Genomic DNA, 23493 nt, shown 5'->3' on the forward strand with positions numbered 1-23493 from the left:
ACGTGCCAAGGCTCGCACACTTTGTACATTTACAAGCGTGACGATTTCCTATATTATCCCATTGGCTGTACATTTTGATCTCTCATAAGCGTAACGATTTCCTAAATCGTCGGAGTTACGCCCCGAGAATATAGCCAGACGCAGGCACTCTCTTCTACATTACAGTTATTCGTTTCATAGCAATTAAGTTCTAAATCATGGGAGTTACACCCTAATAGCATAGCCAGACGTAGGCACTCTCTTTGACTGTTAAAATTGCATTTATTCGGTACATAGCAATGAGCACGTCATTATTTTTGGCTCATATTCTATTGTAATACGCGAGTAGTTCATTTAGAGTAAAACATGAAACCTCTCTTATTTAAAGCACCCCGATGACCCAGGAACATAGAACATACAATTCTTTTTCTTTGACGTTCATAAGTGTACATTGTGTTACCTATATGAATAAATGATTTTTGACTTTGACATACGAATAGACGGCTGATACCAAGCTTTTGAAGTGTCTTGAATATGACCGACGGCTCCATACCCACTTTGTGAAAGGCGATCAATAAAATCCTGGTTTTTTTACACCCCATTCCATATTGTAATTTGATAACGAACACGAAAAATATGTGAAATGGTGCAAAATCGAAAGAAGATTCGATATACGAATTTGGATTAAAAATAATTAAAATGGCCAGTATTTATGGCCAGACTAGTTATAAATCTAAAACCTACTTAAAAACTACTGGACCGATTTGATTGAATTCATACGTCGACGAAACATAATTTTAGTCTTAGTCGTAGTCTTAGACAAAAATAAATACTTTGGAACATGCCTGACCTATTATTATTTAATTTTTCGCATGCATCGGTATGCAGGCTTTTAGGAAGAGGTACGTTAGGGTCCACAATTGCGGTTGGGCATTTTTAATATTGATAGGAAATAACGACTTAATTTTGACATAGTTGACAAATGGGTTGCGGTGCTGCTACGCGAGCTTTACCTCGATATACAGTATTTTTTAATACGTTTTTATAGGTATTTTAAAGCAGTTACAATTGGTATTTTTATTGCGGATATTTAAATGTTTACAGGTGAATGTTTCGATCAATTAATCGGTATTCTAGCACATTTCAAATAGCACAAGTGTTGCCACCTCATATTTCTCCACCTTGTCTGCGGACGAGGTCGTATACGGATATTTTAAACATACAAATAAATAAACTTTTACAAACTAAACAATATTTACTTTTTAAGCATTATTCTAATATATACCTTGACTTGCGAACTGGTAGTAAATGTAAATTTACAATTAATTTAACTTCTTTTTGACGTTCATAAGTGTACTTGTTTACCTCTATGAATAAAGATTTGAGTTTGAGTATACGATCATTGTTTCGCCGTTAATCGAACCTAGAAGAATGTAGAGGACATTGTCAACATTAGTTTTACCAAGGTAGGTTTCAGATTATGAATTTGTAGGGTAATATTAATATTTTATTAAAATAATAAACTAGTAAATATTTAAATAATTTATTATAAATATAAAACTTGGCGTAAAACTATTTATTCTAAGTATTTAAGCATACAAATGTTACTTTTGACATTTAAGAAACGACATTATTTAGTCTTCTCGTCTATATAGCAATAATATTTGAATAATATGTTTTATACATTATTACAATTAAAATTTTCTGCAAAGATTTTGTCTTAGTACTAATTATCACAGACAATGTTTCTATAAGTTTGTGACATAATTATATTTTCTATAAACCTTAAACTCAGAGATAACATATTATGAAGAACACATACAGATTAAAAACTGTCAAGGCTTATATATTATACCGATTTACGTTTTAAAAATTTATATGTTGACAGATGCGATAAATAACTTTTTCTATCGCAATTCATATAAAAATTCTCTTTGTACTTAGTTATTTCAAAGTAATAATACCTTTTACATTTTAATATTGATAGTTCGCCTGTTCGTTTGTCTTTGACTCTCAACTAATTATCATAGAAAAGTTTGAGCACAAACAAAGCTCACTTGTCAAATTATCATAATATATAAAAATAATTTGTTCGGTTAGGATTATTATTGGCATGGGTTTCTAAGGCGAGTCCTAAAGCCTAGAATTTCGAACTAGTAATCTGAAAGGGTAAGCACTAAACCATTATTGGACTAATTGGTTTATGGACTAATTGGTCGTGAATGATATAAAATTATAAATGTTAAACATTGTATAAATAATGACATTATGTAGCCTGTGTTACTTTCTGAAAGACAATATTTGCACAATTGATACATTATTTCCAGAATTATTGTAAAGTTATTATTGTAATATTATTACAAAAGAGGTTTTTTCATTCTTAACTATTTTACTGACTAGACAGTCTTTTACAAAATCTCCTGTCGTTGCTTTAACGATATACTATCTACTATGATTATTTGATTGCATTATTTGACGTTTCATTATAATAAAACGTAATTAAATCGGACTATACGTAATTAAAATCCATAAAAATAATATTAAATCTTAATTAAGTATTATGCAACGATTCCATCATATTATAACCATATTTCCATACAATATTGGTACCCATAATAAGTATGGGTTATGTAAGTTAATAACAGTTTTCGAAATAAATTCGAAACAAAATATTAATATGGCAACAATAGAATCTCACTGTAAGAGTTGATAACTTTTTAGTAGAATATGATAAATTTATTTTTTTGTTCACATTTGGTTCTATAACCAATGTAATAGTGTATTTTACTTAATTAATTATTCTTAACAGTTGCCTTATAGTGTAGCCATTAGGTCCTATACTATATTATATTGTAGTCTTATGGCCTATCTTATTCTTAATTATTATCTGAGCATTCACCGGTTTTTCTTTAGATATATGGTATTTAGATAGACCAATTACTACAATATAATGTAGGGTTTAGTCGAAATTATAGGAAATATAAATTTAATCATGTGAATGTCCGTGGTCTGTTCCATTATCATGAGAGTGGTCGTGTCCACCATGAGAATGAGAGTGAGGCGCTGAAAAAAATACTTACATGATTACTACGCAAAGGGAAATATTCGACTAATTACGCGAATCACAACGTTAGAAAACAAAAAGCGGAATAAATGAAAACGTCCTTTTTGAGCTAGCTTATAGGAAGTGTGGCGGTGGTATTTACGTATTATCCAAGCTAATTACCATCACCGTTGATAACTTTCCTCTATGCCGCGATAGGTGGTGCTTAATCTCTTAACTTTATATATTGAATATAATAATTGTATGCTTACTTAGTAACTGCAATCCGAACATCAAACCGAAGCCGAACAATGCAGCAATGTATTGCAAAATTCCAGATCTGTCGCTCTTCCAGATTTCGAAGAAAATAACATATAGCAAGGTTCCAGAAGCCAGCCCTTGAAGTATGACGGAATAGGAACCTGCTGCAGTGGCTCCCTCTCCCCCAACAAGTAGTATACCAATTCCAATACCAAATGGAGATACAATGGCAAATGTGGTAATGTAAATTATGGCTAAATAAGTCTTGGTACGAGTTGCAATTAGCTCTACACCAATGCAAAATGCAATGACAAGTTTGTGTGCAGAAATCGCTCCAAGCATATACCTGATGAATAAAACACAACGTTATTAAAATTTTAGATGATAATGACAACGCTGATTGTTCTGTTTATTTTGATGTCGGCCTAGTAAGTTATTCATTATTATTAAGAAAAGAGACATCTAGTGGCGAGTAGACAATATAAAATTATTTTTATTACATGATAACGAATCTAAATTAACTAATACATGCGAGTGTGTTTTAACAGGCATAGCATCAAAGTTATGGGTCTAAAAATCAAATTAAAGTTATGAAAAAATAAAATGATTAGTAAAAAATATCAATCGTATGAAAATTGTCGTACGTACCAAACATTTGATGTGCTGGATTCCAAGCCAACGGCAAGGCCTTCAAACAGTTCATGAATAGATAGAGCCAATACAATCAGGAGTCCACGGAGGGCAGCCGTTACGCTATCCGCATTCTTGATGGGCATATGACTATGGCCATTAGCGTGGCTATGCCCATGATTGTGGACCGCGTTGTTGACTTCGATGTCCTGAGGAAATTATGCATTCGTTATCTTATTAGCTATTGTAATTCGTAAATATCAGAGAACTAATTTTATTAAATTCAATAAGTTTAAATATTTATTGTTGTTTGTAGTCCCAACCCAACTGTCCTGTCCCAACTGAGGTAGACATCTCCGCGTCCGTTTAAAAGACTGGAATGTTATCTGCCCCCTCTCTACCTACTAAGTTGTATTACCGGGAGCCGTAGCCAAGATCTCTAGGTTATAAGCATGCATTAGCGCTGTCACAGAAACAGTGGCCGTGTTTTATTGTATGAAGATTATATTTTGACCACTCACCTTTCCCTTAGTAATAGATGTGGGGTCAATGAGATCTGATGTAGAATTGGTGACACTATGCACGCCATTTTCTTCTGTCCTGCTGCGACTCCTAACACTGAGGTTTCGAACCAAAGGTGCCACCGAACCGTTGCTCATCTCTCTACAAAATATTTACCAATGAAATACAAAAGATTATCTAATAACGTGGATTATAGATCATATGTGATATGATCTGTGTTTAGTTCAACTTCTCTAACGCATATAGTTTAGTAGTTAAATTCATCATTCAATGTTGGTTCGAAAAGCCAGTGAAGTGAGTATATGTTTCACTATTGTACCTCGACTCTTTTTAACCACAAATGGTGAAAATACATTTCGATAAAATTACATTTAAATTGAAAATCAAAGACAAAATTAATAATGTCCTTGCAGCTATGGTAATCATATTTTTTCCCATTGGAAAGACATGTATGACTAAAGAAAAACTGACAGATGACGTTGTAGAACTAGCGAATAAAGTAAAACTTATACTAAGACAACCAAGAAATGTAAACTAAACAATTGTTGTATGGATTCATTAATAATAATAATAATCATTTTTTTACATAACTACTATAGTAATAAGTTAAGTTGGTACTACTGGTATTATCGTCAGTACACAATTATTATGCCCGTTGGATTTCCCTGAGAGCTACATACATATATAACATTTGTATTGCATTTACTATGTAACCGTCTCTTTCTGTTAACGAAATCACAAAGAAAGGAAAGTTTTGGTAAAGACTGATTTATATAAAAGAACATATGTATGTACTTATGTACACGCGTTAGAAGTTATACTTCTTTGGCGTAACAAGATAAAAATCTTATTAAAACTTTTCTCTTTCGCCTTATTCTCTAATGCACCAAAAGAAGTATACATATGTGTCGGTTTTTTGTGACGGTGTGCGCGCTTAAAAATATACTTTCATAATTTTTCGCTTTTTGCGCTAAAAGCGTGCCGAAAGAAGTATAACTTAAAAATAGTATATTTTTTACCTGTGATGTATGTACATGTGCACCAACTCTTCTACAAGATACATGATGAAAAACCCACTGCACATAAGTAGAGAAGCTAGAGGAAAATCGAACTCTTGCATGTGGCCATCAGCTGGAAATAAAAAAAAACCTTTGTAGCCAATACAAAGTATTCAATTTATATATACGATGTACATAAATATAAAAGGGCATAAACGCAAAATTGCCCAATTACACGATCCTAGCTTTTAAGTAATCGTGGTTAGAAAGCCTAGATGAGTTTCTTTAAAAACAAGAGTTTATATGTTACGAAAGTTTTATTAAAACTTGTACTTGCGTTAACCAAAATCATTTCAATACTTTTTGCGAGTCCGAAGTTTTTGATAACACTAATAAATATTAATGAATGATGAGCGACGCTTTATAATTTGAGAACTATTTTTCTTTAATTCCATTAGTAGAAATATCGGCATGTTACAGATTTTTCGTGCGCATACTTTGTGTTCGTGCATCTACTTGTACTAGGTAAAAACAAAGCATCTGCATATAATTGCCAGCATAATACCGAGAATTATACCTAACCTATGCCTAACACTATACATCATAGATCTTGTAAGAATGGTGACATAGAAACCGCTTTTCTCCTCCGCAGAGTACTAATTAACATCATTTTTAAAATACGATCATTCTTCCAATCTTACTTAATTTAATACGGAGGTACTATGGAAATGTCGACAATATTTCATAATACGCACAGAAAAAAATTCATCAAAGAAATGCCCAAAGTGACAGGAATAAATTGGCTGAGAGCAAGTTCAACTTAATTGAAGACTGAATTGAAGACATTGACCTACGATATTTCTTTGTTACGCAAGACGTAACACGCCATACTTTGGCATTGCTTTATTGAGTAATAAAATAATAACTTGACTACTCTATATGTAGTACATAATTATGTAAATTATTAATTTTAAAAAATAACAATATATATATATATACTTATGATAACAAATCACATTAAAACGAATACAACAGTAAAGAATGTTAATCGCGTCGCTTATCATTACTTTGACAATACCAACATAAAATATAATTAAGTATTTAAGACGTATTCAAACAAATCGCTTCAAATAATTGGAGGAAAAATCGTAACGTCATTATCGAATATTCAAACCGTCTTTGTTATACAAATTAACAATTATATTTGCGTCCGCTAAACAATGCACGCGAGACGCACTATGAATATTTTATCGCACAATTGAGCTTCAACCAGACTAGAATTCGACAGCTTTGCCTACAAATTACTAATCCCTAAGACGTCTCGTCATCGTTCTCTTAGTGGTCGCCTTCATAAATAAAATAAAAATTCATTGTTTATTTGCAAAGAGGTAGGAGGAATAAACAATATTCAATAGGTATTTGACGTATCGTTTATTATTAGGAGGGTACTAGAGTTGCCTACTGTTATAGTAATGCAATGCTTAAAGAGTTAATAATTAATTATTAGTTAAAATTACAATATTATATTGTTACAATGACTAAAAAAACAGACGAAGTTGTGTTAATTTGTATTAACAGTATGAACGTGTGTTACATTAACGGTAAATTTACGAGATAAAGTCACATATTTTTTATTACATTTTACGGTAAGGGTTCGCTTTTTAATTATTGCATAAATCCGTACTTTATAGCATATTGTTTTGTGTTAATAAATTAAAATATTAATATACTCCTATAATAAGAACAGTATCCTGGTTTAGACACATTTAAGCCAATGTTTAAAATTCATGGAGCACACATGATCTTCATAGGTTTAACTCTATTATATATTCTTAGACCAGAAGGTCATCCTACCGCTGCATCGACAGAATGGTGGAGCGCTTGCTGCAGCTGAAAACCAGCAATTGGGTGGAGGTGACACTGGACACGGAGCGGTGGAAGATTTTCATTTCGGGAGTCAAGATACTATATTCTTAAGATAAGTGCACTGTGCTAACTCTAAGTACGCTTTGTAATAAGTGTTACACAAAAAATATGAACCTATTAGTCGACTAGTAATTTGCCAGATTTTTCGTGGTTCTTGTGTTCTTTTAGTATGAAATAGTCTCGACATCTGCGTTGACTAGTAACAATTCTCAGTTTATTTACAGTGTTCGATAAACATATACGAGTATACGTCATTACAGACTACTCAGACTTCGTATTATTATTAAATATTTTAATCAAGATATCAAACGTGAAGACGTCATCAAACCTTAATTTGTACCGTATCAATAATACAGTTGTATTTAGGCTACCATATCTTTTAGACAAGAAGTGCTCGAAAAGTTTTTCATTGCTTATACTTCAACCAAAAAATAAAACGAAGCAGCTCATTATTTTTCTTTTATTATTACATTTGACAGTGCGTCTCCTACGTACCTACGAGTAGTCAGTAGCAGTAATAGGCTGGTATAAGCCTAATCCATATTCAATTGATACCGTTTAACTAAAGTAAGTCTGTTTTCTTCACAGCGTTAATGAAAGGAAACCGACAGTAAAATAATATAAGTATAATACTGCTTATTAAATATGCTCAATAGTTATTCAATTTAGATGCGGAATACAAAGTTTATAGAAAAGGCAAACGAGAATACGGGACGCCCAAAAAGAACATTCATCACAGACTATGGCACATTTTAAGTGAGTGTACACTCTTTCTTTAAACAATTGGAGGTTGTCCAAGTGAGGGACCACCGGGATCGATTCACAATTCGCTAGTTCGGGAAGGATAGGAATTGTTTCATAATTATATAAAAATTTATAAAATGCATTATTGAAATGTTTATCATGATTTGTCATTAATAGTTTCCCTTGACATGCCGAATTACTCCGCGCATAAGTATAGTTGTAATCGGCGACTTAACATTGGCCTTGGTCTCGAAAAAAGTTATTTGGAACCTCTTCAAGAATTTCGTCCAAGGAAACACGAAATATGCCGTCAAGTTTCAAGCGAACATTACATTACATTAATAAATTTGTCGTCAATATTATCATTTGTATTCACGGAATATTGATTTTGTTACAAAACCTAAAATATATTTTAATCTCAGATATTACACATATAACGATTTACATATGAAGCAGACAAGATATTAACTTGTATAAGTACTTTATGATATAACTTTTATTTGTAATTATCCGTCTGAAATGAGGAATCTTAATACATATTTCGAAATAGATACAGTGAAAATACAAGTATGGAATGGAACATGGTGTGGGAGTTTACTCTTAGTTTTTTCCCAAGCACAAATCCTCAAATTATAGTTCTTGGAAGTAATTTATTTTTCCCCTGTCAAGTTCGATAAAATAAACTGGTCGTAATATTTTTGATACACACTAACGTAAGGCTTTATTTCCTTTGATTTTTGAACAGGAAGCAAACCGGCAGGAGACTCACCTGATGTTAAGTGATAAAGGACCATGGTGCCCATGGACACTCACATTGCCAGAAGGCTTACAAGTGCGTTGCCGGCCTTTTAGACTTGGTGCGCTCTTTTCTTGAAGGACCTTTTGTCGAATTGGTTCGGAAATAGTTCGGTGGGCAATTGGTTCCACAAAGTGGAGTTGCGTGGCAAAAACAGGCTTAAAAAATGCTTAGTTGAGGAACGACAGACGTTGAGGTGATACGGGTGGAATTTAATATTCTGCCTCGACGTCCAATTATGAAACTCAGCTGCAAATATTAATCCGAACAGCTTGTCTGAACTCTCCGTGGTAAATGCGGTAGAAGATCCAGAGAGACCCCACATCTCTACGCAACGCCAAGATCTTAAGCCAAGAGATTATATGATCGGAAAGGCATATATATGTCTTTGTATCATGTATGATTGTTTTATAGCCCCATAGAGGGATAAATCCTCTACTGCTTCATTTAAGAATAGGTTAAAACAACTATTCGAGTCGTAGACCTTGTATCTTTCTTCTTTATTATGGCTACTAGTATATCTGTCGTTCTACCGATTTATAAAATTTGTATTGTATTGTCTACTTAAATATTTTGTTCTGCTGTCATGTTATGTTTTGTTTTGCTTTATATCCTTTTTTTTATCAGTGAAACTTTTTGTGGATATATCCAATGCTTTAATTTTATGTTTATATTTCTTTTCTGACTTATACTTTTAGAGATGTATATGTTTGTTTCCCAAATGAATACATAAATAAACACATACCACTATTAAAGCTATTATATTGTATTTAATCGTATAATATATCGTGTTAAAGATTTTGATAAAGTGGATGTGTACAGCCTTGGCTCGTACAGGATGTGTTATTGCCACGTGAAATTTCATACATTGTAATTGATTATCTTTATTTTTAAATAGAGGTGAAACCGTGACAAATGCATTTCACTGACATTCGCTCGATAAGATTAACTTTGACTTAACATCGAAAGTGTAAGGTGAAAATGATTATAGAACAATGAGACATATTAAAAATATTATCGCTTTTACATTTTGTATGAAACAAAAGCCTCTATGTCTGGGTTTTAGATTTGTTGCGTGATCATTTGCTAGTTCTAATAGGCAGCCTTTTATCACTGACACACGCCGTTGACTCTTTGGGCCTAAGGCATTTATTTTTTTTAAAGATAATAATTACAATTTTTAAAATATAGAAAAATGGATTACACTATATATACGAAGAACATTATGAATTAACCAATACAATTTACTAATTATTTGTTGAGATTAGGGAATGTGTAATGTGTGAGGGTGTGTGAGTGTGTGTTTTAATGTGATCTTAAAAATCCATACGATTTGATTATCTCCATGGCACGCGTTTGGAGATTTTTATTGATTCAACAAAAAGAGCTAACATTAGCCACCTGTATATTATATACAAAACAATACATACACACAGAAAAACAACACAACATTAAACATTAATAGATTAAAACATTTACATAAAGACTAACTTTTTCTTACAGCATGATGCGGACCCTTTGTCAGTTCACTAAACGGACAATTAAAAACGTCTGTTATACAAAACAATACGTGAAATTCGTGAAAAGTTTGTACCAATATAGGGAATATGAAACAGCCAAGCCAGCTATATTCTATAATCGGTTCTATAAAAGCTGGATTCCTCACGATTGTTCGACTCGATACTTCGATGCAATAATCGATTAAACCTCAATTACAAAAACTGCATTGTAATTCGAATCGAGGCCACGCGCACCTTGATGGTATCCAATTACAAGAATTATCTAACATATTTTCTTACATCGATTGCCGACGATCACGATCAGGATCACGGTAATATAAGAAACTATGTTTCATTCATTCGCTTTTAGTTTAAATATTTTTATGAACGACTATAATATGCTCTCTCGACACTCTTGAGACTTTTAAGGAAGATGGGTTCCTTGTTTGATCTTCATTTGTTTATATCTTTTTGCCCCGAAAACCTTACAGTACAGTCGGGAACTTACATAAGGTTGTATTTGGGTTACACAAACATATTTGATTAGTGTTTTTTTATAGAAAAATAAGGCCTTGTGCGCAAAAATGTCAGGAGGCTCTCCTGATGTTAAATGATACTCTCAAAGCCTATGGTTTTGCGAGTGCGTTGCCGGCCTTTTGTATATTCTTTTCAATACTTAGTTGATTCCACAATCAATAATTGACATTAATGTCACGCAAAGCACGGCGCCTTGATCGACGTTCGTATTGAATATTTTTTGACGTACAGTAACCGTATACGCAGGACATAATATCGGAAATTTTAATACAGCTCCAAAGTCGGGAGTAGTGTTAAATTGTGTAAATTAAAGATCTTTTCAACTGCCTACATTACGGCTTTTATTATTAATAGCTACGAACACGCTTTTGCAACAATTCCTTTGTTGATCTAGTCTACATTGACGTAACAGTTTTATCAGCATTCACTTCCGCAATATATTGTCATAACTGATTGAAAATGTTTTTATGTTTACTGAAAACTATTTTATATTCATAGTTTTAGTATAAATATTGTTTGACATTTGTACATTAGTTACCAGAGACAAAAAGACAAAGACTAAAAAACTAAAAAGTTTCTAATTCTATATTCATTACAATTACTTTATAAAACAGGAGGCAAACGGGTATGAGGTTCATCTGACCCTCGCATGGGTACTCTTAATGCCAGAGGACTCGCGACTGCGTTGCCGGCCTTTCAAGAATTGGTACGCTCTTTTCTTGACCCTAAGATGAATTAGTCTGTTAGATTTTACGCGTTTTAAATGTCTATACATATATATGTGCTGTATAGCCAATATAGAGTGAATGTTTCGTTAATTTTTTCTCTCACTGGATATATTACGTCAAGGCATGGGAACAAAGATTTTGCATGACAATTATCCCAGCTCTATAAATTTAAATTCTCTTTGGGTAAACCTTAAATGACGTAACATTTGCGGTTGGGAAAACAGAATTTGCATGATCCGGCATGCTAATGCATCTTGGTTTAGTAGGCTTAAAGCACCCGTATTTAGGTACGTTGAATATTTTAGTATTGTTTGTGAGTTTAAGTTAAAAATATCACGTATGCGTTGTGCAATGTCCGAGCATGTGTTTTGTGAGTGCGAAGTGAACTCAATTACGTCATAACCATGGTTTTTCACTTTTATATTAACTAAAATAGCACTGTTTATTTTTTAAGCCGTGAGGAATGAGTAAAGGATTAGGGTGTGATTCGACAAAACTTAAAGCGAACTATGACTCTCGTTTGATAAAACTTTTGACGTCTTTGAGCAAAAAGTATCATTATGTTTTTCTAAATAAATATTATAGTGAAAAACTTCAATAATGACTTTCCTTATATCAAAAACTTATTGGGTTTGACATACGGAAGTTCTTAGCGAATAGACCTTTTTAGACGCTCATGGAATAAAAAAACTAAGGTTGATCTGGGCTATACGAAATAATTAGTAAGCATACGCAATTATTGCTTATACAATATTGTACTAGTAATTTAGAGTATCGATACAACCTGAATATTTTATTTATGGATTAGAGGCTTCACTGTGTGACTCTCATTCCTGAGGTCATAGTTCGATCCCCTATCCCCTATCATAAAGCGCTACAACCCTAAATGGAACGCTTGTATTGTATTATTAGATTGCATCTCATTGTTTGATCATTTTTATTTCAAAGTCAAGTGAACTGATAGCTGGAGCCCACGAACATAGGCTCCACCACGTGAATGACGAGGCTATGCAACTCCTTGACACCACGGGCCTAGTTAGAAGACTAAAAAGGACAAAACCATTTGAACTAGTGAATTAGTGACAGTGCACGTTCGTATTAGTGCTAAACAGTGAGTGAAAAAATAGAACACAAGCACAGAGTGTCTTCCCTATAATAGAGACTGTAAGTAGTGTTATTGGACACTTCCTTATGTTAAAAATTCTTTTTAGCAAATTAGGTTTCACTTAAATTACTTATTAGTCTTTAGTTAGGTTAGATCGTAATGTTCCATGATGTCTTAGTAAAGACTCATGTAAAAAAAGGTAAGCTTTCGAATTTGAGACATGCCGATTTTTTCACGATGTTTTTCTTTACCATATTAGATGCGTACATAGACAGAAACTCTATTAATGGGGATTGCATTAATATTGTTAATTCAACAACCATGGTCAGTGAGACTTTTTTAATGGATTAGGAACGCTAGGTTATTTAAAGTTAAATTTAAATGTCTAACACTCGCTTAAGTCAAATAATCATAATATTATTGTGTTTAAACAAAATATTTGTTTCATTAAATAAAATGTCATCCCCGAGTCGTGGTATATACATACATAGATTATGATGGGTTGGTTACGTTTTGAAATAACGTTGACTACAAACAGTTGTTATTAAATCTTATATAATAATAATTTTTATATTGAATAATTATAAAAAAAAACTATGCTAATTAAACAGATCCAAGGTTACGCTATTGTTGTGTAATTAATGGCTGGAACTAAACAAAGATCAAAGTTCTTAGAAGAGGCTCGTGCACTAATTTCTTGTGGCCTCAAATAACTTGTAGGAGGTAGGTCAACGTGTTTTTATATATTTGTGATAATAAAGATTAATTTTGTTAATGAACTTGTGAATAGCAGCATAACATATATTAACAATAATAAATTTGATTTGATGAATCCGATGTCATTGCGTTGACACAAAGCCTATTAAAGTATAGAATTAAAAAAATATCTGTAATTTAGGTTGCACGGTGTAAAATTATCACGTTTTCGTCACGTTCGTTAATCTGTTATATTCTTATTTGACGTATCTCGTATAAGCTGTGAAAACGAGCTCTGAATTTGTATATGGTATGAAATATGATTTTTAATCTAGTTGTATTTTAAATTTGAACCTGGCTATATGTAGCCATAAACAATTTTTTTTAAACAATTGACTTTAGAAAACTATTACAATACCCTTTGTTTGAGTAAATCTAGATAGATTCTTTCAAACTAATAAAACATTCTACGTGCATTCAGCAGGCGCAAAAAACATATCACTGATCTGAAATTTATAATGTCAGGCAACCTCATACATAATTAATTTTGTAGGACGTTTATGTTTTTATGCCTTAGTATCTTACTTGTTTATTGAACATGCTTTTATCCAATTTATAAACGTGTTATAAAATAGCACCCTGAATTTCTAAAGGCAATTTCCTTACTTAAATTTACTATTTACTTCATATTTTATTTTGTATGTACAATTTAGATAGGAGTGTTAGCCTTCTACTCAGGGTTGAAAAACCCCTGGGTAATGAGTTGGACCGTTCTAGCTTCGACTGAAAAATCTACGTCATTTGATATACATAGCTAGGCAAAAATCATAATCTCCCTGTATGATAGGTAATAACAGGCACAGTCAATAAAGACAAGTTAGAAAACGTAGGAAATATAGACAATGCATGCTTTGTATTAAACTACTGTGGAATATTTATGGCAACATCAAAACTGCCTATTGGGGAAAGCCAACTCTTTGAGTATTTGGGTCAAGTTTTAAAAAATATTTTGCAATTAAATTATAAGCTTCAATAGGTAGAATTTGTTTCAGTTTCTACTCTGTCGACATGACAGCCTTGGCGTTGCTTTCGCCGCATTGGATTAAAACATACATTATGTACCTTACAACAATAATTACAGTCCATAAACCGTGAGAAAACATTAAAAGCCTATTCATAATTTATAAGTGTGTATAACATACTTAAACTCATACGAAAAGTGTGAGGATGTTAGAAAGTAGGGTTTTTGTTATGTGATATTAATACAATTTGCCATAAATTCATAGAAGGCGTATGTAAAATCCGTCGTATATGGAACATCTGATGAAATAATGTAACTCTAACATAATTTAAATGATAAAGAGAAATTAAACTTTCAGTTTTATAATCGATTTATAAATACACTTGGGTTTCCAATGTATTATCTTAACTCAATTAAATTAGATACTAATATAAAATGAATACCACAAAGATAGGGTTTTACCCAAACTTATATTCGATAATGTAATGACTATAATATTAACAAATTAATATATGTGAGGATATGTGTATGTAAAGATTAATAAAATGGTAATTATTATTACACAATAACAGGAAAGTTAATGGCAACACCTTTGTTCTAAGAATCAGTGACGCGTGGTGACATAAATAACTTGTCATTTCACACACCTATGGTCTATGGATTTACCGGTGATTGTTTATCACCCGCTTTCATAATCAAAATATCTACAACTTCGAGTATTAACTCTGTGGTATTTAAGGTTTGAAAAGGGATTAAATAAATATATCCTTCGTCTATAGATGGTCCAAGCGAAACTGTAAACCTTTAGTATTTTAGTTTTATATTAAAAAGTAAAGAGTTAAATGGATATACGATTTATGTACTGTGATTGTTAAAATGTACCTTCAGTATACAAATAATTCACAGTCTATTATCCTTTCCCTATCTAGACTACTGTAGGATCACCAACCCTTACCACAAATTTTCTATACCCTGGTCAAACAGTTCGTGAGTTTAATGTCAGGGACATTTTTGTATGCATTTTCGATGTAGTTCTCTCAATATGAACGCTCATGTCTCGACCTTGTGATCGCGCAGTACAAAAAGTAGATTTTGCGCGTTATAAGAATTGAAGTTGGTATCGTTTTCGCTATTAGGAGTTTTAAGGTACCGGCGCATTTCTGACAGGATCACGGTTGAATAGCTTTTAATTGAATACGCATACGTAAAGGTTTAAATGCCAAACATCGTAGAGTTATAGATTATATATATTACAAATCTATATTATTGAAACATTCTTAAATTAATAGCTGTTGCCTTTAAAATAAGATATTAATGAAGATAATAAAATATATTTCTGGTATATTGAATCCAAATATTTGTCATACATAGTGATCATTATTAAGAAATATACCCGTTTCCTGTATGGGCTGTACCGCCACAGCGCTATTATTTATGTAATCTAGTATATTATATACCATGGCAAGTGTTCTTTTTCTTGCCAGTAAATCTATACAAAGGAACTCTTTGTATTTACTCAAACCTGTCTGGCAACTTGCGCCTACTTCGGACCAAATGATTCGCTTTATTAAGCTGTTCTGACATTCAAATAAGGCTTTCAACAAGGAAATACAAGTTGCATATTTTGTCCATATGTGTTTAGATGTCTGTTATTCGTCTGTACGTTTTAAGAACTTTGCCTACTTATAGTTTTGTTCTGCTTATTAGTTATACATAAGTAAGTTAAACCTAGCAAACGATTTATTAATTAATGCAAATTATTACATGACCTTAACGTTAATTTATTTCGTAAGTTTGTTTACATTTTAGTTCCTTTTATGTTTTTAAAAATATTTCTAATAGAGTGGGCATAATTAAACGCTGCTTTATTTTGCTCGGGCAACACTTGATTTTTAAAGCTATACATAATTTTAAGAGTAATAACATATCCACTTAAAAATTGCGGACGAAATGTTTATAATTTTGTCGAAGGCGAAGGGAACTTTTATTTTGCATTATAATATTTCGACCTTGCCTTAAAGAAAATTGCATGCTTTTCAGAATATAAGAAAGTTGTGTTCCGTTAGTATATGAAACGTGTGTCAGGTGTGACATGTTATATGGCGGTTGTACGTGACATAATTGTAAGTCTGGTATAAAGTGTGTATCGGAATTTACATTAAATAAGTAGGTTCCCTACAAAAATATTGGCCATTCTAATTTAGTACAGCAATTGTATAAGATCACACGAAGAGCCCCTGAGGTAGTTAAACCTGTTTCATAAACCTGGTCAGCAATAAAAAATCCAAAAATACTTTTTTTAATCTCATTACTTATTTGTAGTTTTCTTTGTTATTTACAACTTTATGATAAAATTAATGATATGTAGGTCCAGGCCGAGTGTAAACGTTGCAGTACAGCCACGAAATGTTGCCAGCATTAAGGGAAACATAGAGACCAAACTCTTTAACCATCTTTTTCTCATTTTATTTTGTGTGGTTTTGGTGAGCTGTTTGAATTTGACAGATCATTAAACCATATCGAAATAAGATAGATATCATATTCTTTGGATAGGAAAATAAGATTGATATTTTTAAACTCGGTTTTATCAGAGAAATAAAATGACAGGAGTGAAACGTAATAATATTTTTTAAAAATAATATTATAGAAATTATCGCTAACAGTTTTACAAAATTTAGAACAAACATTATACGGTTGTAACGTAACGACTGTATACTGCTATCTAGAGTGCGTCGTTACTCGTTATCAAGTCGTTATGATAAACATATTAGATTATCTCGCCGTAAAGATATTTTTCAAGGTGGCTAAGATTTTTGTCACCATTTATAGACACGGAATCTGATTCTAGATCTAGAACTAAAGTTCTAAACTGAAAACTAAATCAAATAATAATTTGTATAACTATTTACTTAAATTAAAATTTATTTAAAAAAATACAATGGCGCTACAACCTCTTTAGGTCTGGGCCTCAGTATTTCCGTATCTGTTTCATGATCATTTGTTAATCTAATAGGCAAGTTGGTGATCAGCCTCCTGTACCTCTTCCACGCTGTTGACTTTTTGGGTCTAAGGCAAGCCGGTTTCCTCACAATGTTTTCCTTCACCGTTCGAGCGAATAAATATTATAAAAATACGATAACATTCCTTTAACATATTTGCTTTGAGTATAATTATCGTGTTAAAACATTCACAAATCACTGTAGCTACAATGTATAACATTACTGCAATTGCTTGAAACGTCTTTTCACAATAGTTACCCAACCAACTGGATTTTGTATGTGTAAGACTGGTGCAGTGGTTGTACGGAAGTTCCTCAGTTCAGGAAATGAGATATAAAGCGCTGTTCACAAAACGAGTTACACACAACATTAGGCCGGTGCTTGTATACAGGATGTTTGAGTTTGGAAAGGTAGAAATGCGGAGTAATAGGATAATTGATGTTAATCAGGTACAATTTTATCTTTCGCCTTATTCTACATTGCAGAAAAAACGACACTAACAATAGAAAAAAGGTATTTAATACATTGAAAGTTTTTTTTATAACGCATTATCTAGTTCATATCATAACAAATTACTTATATATGTTATTAAAGAAATGGACATTTTTTATTTTAAAATGTTGACTATGCTAACAACATGGACTTTTGTGACGCGTATCGTAAAAATTTACTCTCATAATTTATCCCTGCGCCAAAAGCAGTATAATTTCAATAAAATAATAAACATACCTTCTGTATAATGAAAGTTCAAATTGTAAAATTCCCTGATTTCTCCGTTTATTGCCTATACTTTCATATTTTGCGGTCATATGGTCACTTTGTATTTATATTTTTATAGCAGATTTAGTTGTTCACAATCATCTTATTTGCGTACTGTTTGACAATTGTAGTGGAGTTAAAATACTACAGATAGCACAGAGGTAGAAGAAATAATAGAACATTTTACAGAGACTAAAAATGACATCTCTTCCTTGTACTCTTCATCACTAAAGGTCGTTTTAATTTTTCTCCTCCCTGTCTTTATTGCCTTCCACCTTAACTTAGTATAAATAGCATTTAGGTCGTTAAGTATAACCTAACATATAATATACATAAACCTAAACTTCCTAGGTACTAGAAAAAATTATAGCTTCATGCTAGTGCGCCCATTCTTCGCGCAGAAAAGGCTAAGTATGTTTATACCCCATTTGTCAAAAGTATATTGGATTAGATGTACGTATGTCATAAAAGTGTCTTTAAATATAGTCTATAAAATGTTTTTCTGAACAGTAAAAGGTTTTAAAAGGCCCTAAAGCGCCGATGGTGTGCGAAAGATTGATCTTTAAATCTCTTACAATTGATTATGTTTATTTCATAAACTAGTAGGTGATAGTCTTCTGTCTGACACATGACGTGGACTTTTCGATTTGAGACACGCTTTTGTGACGGTATGAGCGTTAGCACATAGACATTAAGTCAAGGAATCAGAATGAAAGAAAGTTTTAGGGATGAGTTGAACGCTGAAGCTAGGCCAACACTATTAAAAATGGAAAGCTAAATACAGCTTTCTGTTGAAGATTAGTAGGTACGGGGTCCGATAATTTATTGATATAATTAAGCAAATACATTCATTGATTTATGAACAAATTAAACATATCATTTATTTAACCTTACTTAATTCCCAATTATGAATGTCATTTATAGTTGGATTTTAATGTTTATAATACAGTATATATATTTTAAAGTATACCCTTATAATAAAACATATGACTGGTTTACGAATAACGAGTAAATCGTAATAACCTACAATTATAAAATAACATTTTTAAGGCTCTTAACCTGTTAACTATAACTAAACTAATTGTTTCGGTCATTACATAGATACATATATTTCACAGAAAAAGAGAGGTCAATAACATCTAAAAAGTTCAAAAAGGAATTTCAATTGCAAATATTATAATTTGTTAACAACTGTTATCATATGTAAAATGTAAATTAAACCTAATATAACTAAATATTTACAATAATCATAACCTACATAGTAAAATAATAAAGAAATTATAATTAAATATTAATAAATAGAATATTACAATTATTTTAATTTGTTAATTTAAATACCTTATTCTGCGATTTGATTTAATGTATTTAAGATTTTTAATTACATTCTGATTATAACCAACGAAATAATGTGGTTTACAGCCGAAGCTCGAGTCTTCTGGAAAAGCTGCTGATAACGATCTGTATCTACGATACACTTTGTTCACTAAATAATTTTTAATAGGTAAATCTTTTTAATAAAAACATCCAAATAATTTTATCAGGTAACATTACGTTAATTACTTAATGACACTGTTTTTTGCCAACTAACCCATTTATAGATTTATAAAATACATATCCGCTAACGCCGTGCATCGTATATCGGCGTTTTATAAGATTTTTAAACAATACCAAATGCACTGAAATAAAATTATCTATGGATTTATTGAAGAACATAATCTACTCCACATAGGTAGAATATTTGATGTATTAGATAGATTAAGAAATATCTATAAAATTATAATTATATCAATAACCTAATCAATAGGAAAACTTTGGCAATATCTAAACATTATTATATAATATGTTTAACTCATTGGCAGTTGAACCGGCACGTATCAGGTGCTGCCCCGTAAACAGTTCCTTGTCACGAATCGAGTACCAAACAAACACGTTTTCGCATATAGCTGGTTATCGTAGGAAAACCCTAGTATGCATCTTTGCATTCTATTCGAACGAATCTTCCCCGTTTGAAATATTCAACGATAGTTAGTAACTCTCTTCTAGATTTTATGTTGTTGTTAATGTAAGCTTTTAATGTGGGTCGTTACAATTCAATGAATATGTATTGATGATGACACAAGTACATTCTACGGATAATATGTTCACTGCAATTTTATCCTAGAAATTTCAAAGCCATTTAGAAACTGATATGCCCTAGCACCAAGTTGAAAATCGGACGGATAGGTTATCGATTTGACGTTATGTTACCTATCAAAAGAAGCTATCATATAAGTTTTATTTATATCTAGCTGTTCTGTGGTATTATTATGCATTCAATTAATTGTTTAACATTAATATTACTATAAAATATAGCTCCCAAGAAGCAAAATATTATGATATATAAGAATTTAAGACTATGAAAAAGCTACAATTTTACTACGAGTATAAGATTTTGCTTTATAATAAATATATAATTAGTTATTTGCAAATTCCTGTACCCAACGCCTACCGTGTAATACCTTCAAGGAAGAGGTGATGAGATTTTATTAAAGGAGATCTTTTAATTACTTTTGAGATACTGAACGCAGAATATGACTTAACTATCTTACTATGTAACAATTTTAACTCAAATAAAGGTGGTTTAGTGATTTCCTGGTTTAGTTTACTGGTTTTAGTGATTTCCGAACTGAATTAATTTTGGCGGGAATAGTGAAACCAGCCATGACTGTCTTTAAATTCTTAATCAAATGAGCAACTAATATAGTTTAAAGAATTAGTATGCTAGACTCGCAGACAGCGGTGTTTCCTTTATTGAATTGTAATTAGCTGCGTCCGGAGACAAAGTTGTAAAAAGTAAAATGTGATTCCGATGAATAAATGTTTATATTATAAGGCTTCGCTTGACTCCATTTATCAGGAGTTTAGCGTCATTTTTGAGTCAACTGTAAACGTAAGATACGACGATTTCGTTTAATCTCTATTAAAGCAATGTCTAATTATGCAGTGCACTGAGATATTTGTAATATAAAAGTTAATACATACATTCTTATCTTAATCATTCGAAGTCACAATTATAAATAGACTACATTAGGCAAGCTTCGTATCAGATATGAAAATAACAATTATCTACTCTTTGATATATATATCAATAAATAATTGTTTATTACGAAATTAAAAAAATACCAGTCGCCTCAGATTTCTGTATCTGTTTCAAGATCAATGAATCTTTTGGCAAGTCAGTGATCAGCCTCCTGTGCCTGAGACACGCCGTCGACTTTTTGGGTGTAAGGCAAGCCGGTTACCTCACGATGTTTTCTTTCACCGAGCGAATGCTAAATGCGCACATAGAATGGTGGAAACTCCATTGGTGTACAGCCGGATATCGGGCCTACAACCTTAGGGATGTCAGTCGCCCTGCTCATTAAACATTACCTACGCCATATTTGTAAGATATACAACATTATCATTATTTTGCAAAAATAAAAAGAAACAGTCTTATTATGTATTTTTAAAATATCCGTAAAAATCACGGTTAATTTAAAGTTAAGTTTATTGTCCCCATGTTATTTACGTCATATTTAATTAGTTGTTAACTATCTATACTGCGATGGCGATGAGTGAAGCAATGTAATCTGGTACTTAGTGAAATAGATCGATAAAGAAAATAGAAGTACTCGACGTTAATCTCTTATAAACTAAACCATCTATATCACAAATATCACATTTCTTTAAATTTAAATTGTCATTAAAACAATATAAACGTTATAAAAACATAAAATTAATACCCAAAATTCTTGAATAAAACATATTTTTTGTTTAATCGTGAATAAATTGAGTAACTTTTATCGCCTTTGTTAATTCAAAACTTACACTTCTAATGAAATATCCTAATTTGTAATTGCGGTGAACGGTCACTGACATACATACCCATTGACGTTTACGCAACCATTAGATAATAGTGATACCAATCACCTATATATAAAATCTTATGTCAATGAGGAATGGAACATACCGTATGGTTTTTCTCACACTTTTCTCCGAGAAAATTCATAGGTAGCAAACTTCAGTTGGGAACAGAACAGTTCCTATAAATATTTTGTTTCTCCGTCTATTTGTTGTGCCTTATAATAACGAAAGGTGACAAAATTCCACTAATAAGTTAGACAAGCTGTTTATTAAATTAGTTACTAAGGTTATTTGTAAATAAAGGTTATTATTATTAATCATTTATTTGTTGTTATTTTTTTGTAAGTTAATAAATTATATTAAGGAAAAAAAACCTTTCTGAATACATTGTATTCATTTTATTAAACTATGTAAATTTCCTTTATCTATCACGTCACGTCACGACATTTTACTTGTTTTATTCGCATTTTTTTTATATTGAAATTTTATACATATATGTAACAGAATTCACAGAAAACAGAAATAATTTTTTTAACGACAGGTCAAATATAGCTAAGACAAATGTCAAAAAAGCCAGCATTTATTTCAATCAACCTTGAGATACCGCGCTAATAATATCCGGTTAAAATAAATGTCTAACATCGACTATATACGAGACCTATTCAGATTTTAATTATACATTTAGTTGTAGCAATTAACAAAGAACAATGAACTTCAAAATAGAAGACAATGCAGCCGAAACTAATTTGCAATTATGAAGAACACTTTCCGTTAATGTTTTGACATTTACCGGCGACTTCCAAATAATGCAAAACTCTCTTTGTTTTTAAACTATTTTCAGTGGACATTCTTACGTTTTTATATCGTCCATTCAATTTAATATTTTAACTAAAGGTTATTTATTTTGTTGACATTTAGATCACAATGACATGATATTTATTAAATAAATATTAGGCTGAATCGTGCATTTTAAATAATAGAAATAAAAACTCACCAACTAGATGGTCGATGTTGTGGTCCACTTCTGGTAAAAGGTGCATGAAGGTGGTACACAGAAGAACTCCTCCTCCAAACGAGAGAAGTGAAGCCACAATTCTATTTGAGGACTTTAGGTTTTCGGCGTCATTTGGAGTTATCCATCGGAACCGTTTCGCGAGCAACATAGGAACGATACCACAGACCATGGATGCACAGAATAGAACTGCCATGGACACTCCCTTGGCCACGATAACACCCTGGCTTTCATCGTGGTCGCTGTGTCTCATCGTTATGTTCTCCATTTCTGCCGGTGCAAGAGTGGTGTTTGTGTAACGTGGGATGAGTTTTTATAGCGGTTTATCAGTGCGCGTGCGCCGGCTTTGAGCG

At 32.0% G+C, this 23493-nt stretch overlaps 1 protein-coding gene across 1 annotated transcript; it reads right to left on the minus strand.

Moving 5' to 3' along the window:
• Positions 1-1545: 1545 nt before the first annotated feature.
• Positions 1546-23493, minus strand: LOC123718103 (protein zntD-like). The gene is made up of 6 exons (XM_045674491.1): positions 23123-23493; positions 5455-5566; positions 4435-4576; positions 3932-4122; positions 3295-3629; positions 1546-3042 (listed from the first exon to the last, which is right to left on the minus strand). Exons 1-6 carry the CDS (start codon positions 23406-23408, stop codon positions 2966-2968), a joined length of 1143 nt encoding a protein of 380 aa, XP_045530447.1. The 5' UTR covers positions 23409-23493; the 3' UTR covers positions 1546-2965.

The sequence above is a fragment of the Pieris brassicae genome, chromosome 2, assembly GCF_905147105.1.
Source record: "Pieris brassicae chromosome 2, ilPieBrab1.1, whole genome shotgun sequence".
Taxonomy (NCBI): Eukaryota; Metazoa; Arthropoda; class Insecta; order Lepidoptera; family Pieridae; genus Pieris; species Pieris brassicae.